Source organism: Palaemon carinicauda, chromosome 26, assembly GCF_036898095.1.
Source record: "Palaemon carinicauda isolate YSFRI2023 chromosome 26, ASM3689809v2, whole genome shotgun sequence".
Taxonomy (NCBI): domain Eukaryota; kingdom Metazoa; phylum Arthropoda; class Malacostraca; order Decapoda; family Palaemonidae; genus Palaemon; species Palaemon carinicauda.
This window is the reverse complement of record NC_090750.1, coordinates 74,312,392-74,319,891: the sequence shown is the minus strand read 5'-3', so window position 1 is coordinate 74,319,891 and position 7,500 is coordinate 74,312,392. Positions and strand designations below refer to the sequence as shown.

At 34.8% G+C, this 7,500-nt stretch overlaps 1 protein-coding gene across 2 annotated transcripts in view; it reads left to right on the top strand.

Moving 5' to 3' along the window:
* mwh (multiple wing hairs) overlaps positions 1-7,500 on the top strand; it is a 321,568-nt gene that overhangs the window by 234,063 nt on the left and 80,005 nt on the right. The window contains exon 1 of one of the 2 annotated variants that reach the window (XM_068349765.1): positions 2,220-2,590. The exons of the other annotated variant lie outside the window; for it this stretch is intronic. Coding sequence (XP_068205866.1) covers positions 2,544-2,590 — 47 coding nt within the window. The 5' untranslated portion in view covers positions 2,220-2,543. Of the gene's footprint in view, positions 1-2,219; positions 2,591-7,500 lie in introns of those variants that run through there. 2 annotated transcript variants of the gene reach the window in all.

Genomic DNA, 7,500 nt, shown 5'->3' with positions numbered 1-7,500 from the left:
CTTCGTGGGCGGTCGGGCGGTTTGGAGCTGTGAGTGAAGCATATCTAAGCAAGTACTGTATTATTTAATATATATATATATATATATATATATATATATATATATATATATATATATATATATATGTGTGTGTGTGTGTGTGTGTGTGTGTGTATGTATAGTATCTATATCTAGATATTTATATATATACTGTATATGTATATATATGCACACAAACTTTACATACATACTGTACATGTACACATGCACACACACACACACTATATATATATATATATATATATATATATATATATATATATATATATATATATATATTACATGTAGTATGACGTTATACAAGATATTTGTTCAATTTGGCTCTTACTTGAATATGACGAAAGAATTTTAAATTTCGTTGTAATTGATAAAATATGAGTAATTTCCATAGAATAAATAAATTACAGGTAGTAGGTTGGCCAGGGCACCAGCCGCCTGTTGAGATACTACCGCTAGAGTGATTATGGGATCCTTTGACTGGCCAGACAGTACTTCATTGGATCCTTCTCTCTGGTTACGGTTCTTTCCCTTTGCCTACACATACACTGAATAGTCTGGCCTATTCTTTACAGATTACCAAACAATTTTTCCTCACCCAAGGGGTTAACTACTGCAATGTAATTATTCAGTGGCTACTTTCCTCTTAGTAAGGGTAGAAGAGACTCTTTAGCTATGGTAGCAGCTCTTCTAGGAGAAGGACACTCCAAAATCAAACCATTGTTCTCTTGTCTTGGGTAGTGATATAGCCTCTGTACCATGGTCTTCCACTGTCTTGGGTTAGAGTTCTCTTGCTTGAGGGTACACTCAGGCACACTGTTCTATCTAGTTTCTCTTTCTCTTGTTCTGGTGAAGTTTTTATTGTTTATTTAGGAAATATTCATTTTAAAGTTGTTATTATTCTTAAAATATTTTATTTTTCCTTGTTTCCTTTCCTCACTGAGCTATTTTCCCTGTTGGGGCCCCTGGGCTTATAGGATCCTGCTTTTCCAACTAGGATTGTAGCTTAGCATTTAGTAATAATAATAATAATAATAATTACAAATAAACTGTTTATTGTTTAATAGCCTCCGAGTATATAATTGCCTAGTTCAGATGAGGCGTATCTAGGCGAATACTGTAATAATATTCGTTATATGGTGTTATATAAGATATTTTTCCAATTTAGCCCGTAATGGAATATGATGAAAAATATGTTAAAATTTCGTAGTAATATTATAACATATGAGTAATTTCCATAAAATAGATGAATTACAAATAAACAGTTTATTGTTTAGTAGCCTCCGAGTGTATAATTGCTTTGTTCTGATGATGGTCAGTTTCCAATGCTGACCTGGACCTCTTCTTTGAGACGAGTATCTGTCTTCCCTTCCGAAACGGGGAAAGTCGCACAAAAAAAAAAAAAAAAAAAAAAACTACCACTGAGTAAAAAACACGGAAGATGACCTGTTGCTTTTTTTTTTTTCTTCCATCGTGTAATTTCTCATAACCTAGAAAAGGTTCTAAATAACCTAGAATCCATTGAGCATTAAGACTGGAATGCGGCCTCTCTCTCTCTCTCTCTCTCTCTCTCTCTCTCTCTCTCTCTCTCTCTCTCTCTCTCTCTCTCTCTCTCTCGATGTTTTCTTCATGGACCCTTTGCGTTTTTTTGTGTAAGTTCTGGGAATTGCGGTTTGTTCATTCATATGAAAAAATACAACGAACGATATTTGTTGAAATAGTTCGAATCGTGAGTTTGAGAACCTGTGATGAATATGTATGGTAATAACAATAGTGTTCGCTAAATCGAAGAAAATGAAGAAATAGAGATGATATTTTCTAGAAATTTAGAACATTTTGAATATCTTTTTATACTCTTTATAGAATTCTTTTTCTAGTCCTCGAATTTTTTATGCCAATTTTTGTTATTTGTTTCTCTTTCAAGCAAATCCTTATTTTTTTTTTTCGCAATAATTACAGGAACATTACTTGTGAAAAAATAAATGGCTTAAAGAAAAATCTGATGATTTTGCATCTTGCAAATATCGTGACTGTAAATCAAATATGCTGGGAGATAATCAGGGAGATATATCTCTCTCTATCTCGATAGACCTTGTAGGTGGTGTTTATTATCTGTGGAGTGAATTTTAGAAAAGAGATATGCTTATTTCGTGTAAATTAGTGCAAAGTATAAGATATGCTGTACAGGTGTACATAAGCGTATGAGACTAAATAAATTCCTGCCTAACGCAGGTGTGTGGATCTTATAAATAGATATGTATATAAAGTATAAGTATTTTTCAAAAAGCTATTTATGTCGTGATATAGTGAAAAGCAGTTTTAGAAATGGAAAACTGATCCCATTGTAACTGAAAAAGTTATTATGAGGTAAAAACAAGGTTGACACGATGCCTAGTGTTGACTGCCCAATTAGCCCTTGTTGACGTACGCACATTCTTTGCGTAACCATAGAGGATTCATCTACCCTGTCTGTCACTGCGTTCGTCCGTCCACAAGTCGTCGTCACCATGGTCAGCTTCCTCAGAGCTTTGGCCAGGTGCCTCAAATTCTCATGGTAAGTGTACTGGATCTCTTTCACGTTAGTAATGGTTTGGGTCTTTTTATCTCGAGTGTTGTCTATTACGTGTTCTTTTTCTATCAATTTTGGGGGGATTTTAATTCTGTGATCACACTCACACGCATACACACATCTCCACTATATAATAAGTAGCAAGTGTGGCTATATATATATATATATATATATATATATATATATATATATATATATATATATATATATATAATGTATACACACATATACAGTATATATATATATATATATATATATATATATATATATATATATATATATATAAATATATATATATATATATATATATATATATATATATATATATATATAAATATATATACACATATATAATGTATACACATAATAAAAATACATTTGGTTTTCAATTTATATTTTTTTCTATTATATTTCACTGCACTGTTGTAATTTTGGATCCTGCTTCCTAAATTTTGCAGAAGCACAAGTAATAACACAAGTACTTTTTAATCTCAAATTCTCTAATAGACATTTATTCTGGGTGAATTGTGAAATTATTGCTTCTTGCATTATATTTTAGGATATTTCATCAATAGCATTTACTATCTCTCTCTCTCTCTCTCTCTCTCTCTCTCTCTCTCTCTCTCTCTCTCTCTCTCTCTCTCTCTCTGTCCACAAACCCAAGCCATTACAGTCAGTCATTTGTTTCCCAAAGAGCTCGAAATGTCAACCAGAAAAATGTAATAATGATGATATATTTGAATAGAGTAATAGACAGCTACCATTATTTTTTATCGATTTATACTATTTAAATATGTATGAAAGTATATATTCATTAAAGTTAATCTCCCCTTTCGGCCATTTACAATCTCCTCTGTCAGCCTAAACAGCGCCTCAATTATTATTATTATTATTATTATTACTATCCAAGCTACAACCCTAGTTGGAAAAGCAAGATGCTATAAGCCCAGGGGCTCCAACAGGGAAAAATAGCCCAGTGAGGAAAGGAAATAAGGAAATAAATAAATGAAGAGAACAAATTAACAATAAATCATTCTAAAAAAAAGTAACAACGTCAAAACAGACATGTCATATATAAACTATTAACAACATCAAAAACAAATATGTCATAAATAAACTATAAAAAGACTCATGTCCGCCTGGTCAACAAAAAAGCATTTGCTCGATTCATCATTCGTTAATTGCATGGGAAAACGTAACAGTCCTCCCCCGGAATTCTGACTGATCTCCATTTACATAATTCTTCCCTAATTTTCCTCTTTTGCTTTCTTTCTCTCTTTCTTTCTTTCTTTCTTTCTTTCTTTGGCATTTCGTGGATTCGGTGTGTGTGGAGAGGTTACGAGGTGAGGTTATAAATACCCGAAAGGCATTTATTTTCTGGCGCGCTTTAATATAGACAGGTTGACGCTATTTATGGGTGTGCGTTGTGGTTATATTTCATCAGTTCGTTCTGTTGTTTTGTCAGCTTTATAGAAATATATTTTATTTGAAATATTTTTAATTTCTTTAAAATATTTTATTACCCAGTATTATATATATTCTTCGACCTGTTGTGATGTCAGCTTTATGAAGTTATATTATTTAATGTGTTTTATTACCCAGTATTATTTATGTTCTTCGACCTGTTGTGATGTCAGCTTTATGAAGAGATATATTATGTAATGTGTTTTATTACCCAGTATTATTTACATTCTTCTTCCTGTTGTTTTGTCAGCTTTATAAAAGATATCTTATTTAATATATTTTATTACCCAATATTTTTATTCTTTGTCCTGTTGTTTCGTCAGCTTTATAAAAAGATATCTTCTTTAATATATTTTATTACCCAATATTATTTTTATTCTTCTTCCTGTTGTTTTGTCAGCTTTATAAAAAGATATATCATTTAATATATTATATTACCCGGTATTATTTTTATTCTTCGTCCTGTTGTTTTGTCAGATTTATAAAAGATATCTTCTTTAATATGTTTCATTACCCAATATTATTTTTATTCTTCGTCCTGGTGTTTTGTCAGCTTGATAAAAAGACATATTCTTTAATATATTTTATTACCCAGCATTATTTTTATTCTTCATCCTGTTGTTTTGTCAGCTTTGTAAAAAGATATATTCTTAAATATATTATATTACCCAGTATTATTTTTGTTCTTCGCACTGTTGTTTTGTCAGATATATTCTTGAAATATATTTTATTACCCAGCATTATTTGTTTATTTCAGCTGGTCAGTGTTTTCGTTAACTATTTTATTATGCATTCATCTATGCAAATATCTATCCCCTTAGGGAAGTCCATTCACTTTCACAAGCCAGCAGGTTAGAGTATATACAATTTACATCCTCAAGTGACTGCAATTAAATATATAAGTAGTTGCAGCTTCATATTAGGAGGTTATTCAAAAAGAGAATGTAAGAGGAAACTACAATTTCACAGGCAATCTTCCATCATCCCAATCACTTTTAAAATACCTTTTTGTCTTAGCCACGTCGAAGTGAAAGATATGAACTAAAGATCTTGGCTGAGACCAGCAAAGACACGAATCGGGGGCCTTACAAGACTTTTAAAATACCTTTTTGTCTTAGCTACGTCGAAGTAAAAGATACGAACTAAAGATCTTGTCTGAGACCAGCAAAGACACGAATCGGGGGCCTTACAAGACTTTTAAAATACCTTTTTGTCTTAGCCACGTCGAAGTGAAAGATACGAACTAAAGATCTTGTCTGAGACCAGCAAAGACACGAATCGGGGGCCTTACAAGACTTTTAAAATACCTTTTTGTCTTAGCCACGTCGAAGTGAAAGATACGAACTAAAGATCTTGGCTGAGACCAGCAAAGACACGAATCGGGGGCCTTACAAGACTTTTAAAATACCTTTTTGTCTTAGCCACGTCGAAGTGAAAGATACGAACTAAAGATCTTGGCTGAGACCAGCAAAGACACGAATCGGGGGCCTTACAAGACTTTTAAAATACCTTTTTGTCTTAGCCACGTCGAAGTGAAAGATACGAACTAAAGATCTTGGCTGAGACCAGCAAAGACACGAATCGGGGGCCTTACAAGACTTTTAAAATACCTTTTTGTCTTAGCCACGTCGAAGTGAAAGATACGAACTAAAGATCTTGTCTGAGACCAGCAAAGACACGAATCGGGGGCCTTACAAGACTTTTAAAATACCTTTTTGTCTTAGCCACGTCGAAGTGAAAGATACGAACTAAAGATCTTGTCTGAGACCAGCAAAGACACGAATCGGGGGCCTTACAAGACTTTTAAAATACCTTTTTGTCTTAGCCACGTCGAAGTGAAAGATACGAACTAAAGATCTTGGCTGAGACCAGCAAAGACACGAATCGGGGGCCTTACAAGACTTTTAAAATACCTTTTTGTCTTAGCCACGTCGAAGTGAAAGATACGAACTAAAGATCTTGGCTGAGACCAGCAAAGACACGAATCGGGGGCCTTACAAGACTTTTAAAATACCTTTTTGTCTTAGCCACGTCGAAGTGAAAGATACGAACTAAAGATCTTGGCTGAGACCAGCAAAGACACGAATCGGGGGCCTTACAAGACTTTTAAAATACCTTTTTGTCTTAGCCACGTCGAAGTGAAAGATACGAACTAAAGATCTTGGCTGAGACCAGCAAAGACACGAATCGGGGGCCTTACAAGACTTTTAAAATACCTTTTTGTCTTAGCCACGTCGAAGTGAAAGATACGAACTAAAGATCTTGGCTGAGACCAGCAAAGACACGAATCGGGGGCCTTACAAGACTTTTAAAATACCTTTTTGTCTTAGCCACGTCGAAGTGAAAGATACGAACTAAAGATCTTGGCTGAGACCAGCAAAGACACGAATCGGGGGCCTTACAAGACTTTTAAAATACCTTTTTGTCTTAGCCACGTCGAAGTGAAAGATACGAACTAAAGATCTTGGCTGAGACCAGCAAAGACACGAATCGGGGGCCTTACAAGACTTTTAAAATACCTTTTTGTCTTAGCCACGTCGAAGTGAAAGATACGAACTAAAGATCTTGGCTGAGACCAGCAAAGACACGAATCGGGGGCCTTACAAGACTTTTAAAATACCTTTTTGTCTTAGCCACGTCGAAGTGAAAGATACGAACTAAAGATCTTGTCTGAGACCAGCAAAGACACGAATCGGGGGCCTTACAAGACTTTTAAAATACCTTTTTGTCTTAGCCACGTCGAAGTGAAAGATACGAACTAAAGATCTTGGCTGAGACCAGCAAAGACACGAATCGGGGGCCTTACAAGACTTTTAAAATACCTTTTTGTCTTAGCCACGTCGAAGTGAAAGATACGAACTAAAGATCTTGGCTGAGACCAGCAAAGACACGAATCGGGGGCCTTACAAGACTTTTAAAATACCTTTTTGTCTTAGCCACGTCGAAGTGAAAGATACGAACTAAAGATCTTGTCTGAGACCAGCAAAGACACGAATCGGGGGCCTTACAAGACTTTTAAAATACCTTTTTGTCTTAGCCACGTCGAAGTGAAAGATACGAACTAAAGATCTTGGCTGAGACCAGCAAAGACACGAATCGGGGGCCTTACAAGACTTTTAAAATACCTTTTTGTCTTAGCCACGTCGAAGTGAAAGATACGAACTAAAGATCTTGGCTGAGACCAGCAAAGACACGAATCGGGGGCCTTACAAGACTTTTAAAATACCTTTTTGTCTTAGCCACGTCGAAGTGAAAGATACGAACTAAAGATCTTGGCTGAGACCAGCAAAGACACGAATCGGGGGCCTTACAAGACTTTTAAAATACCTTTTTGTCTTAGCCACGTCGAAGTGAAAGATACGAACTAAAGATCTTGTCTGAGACCAGCAAAGACACGACGAATCGGGGGCCTTACAAGACTTTTAAAATAC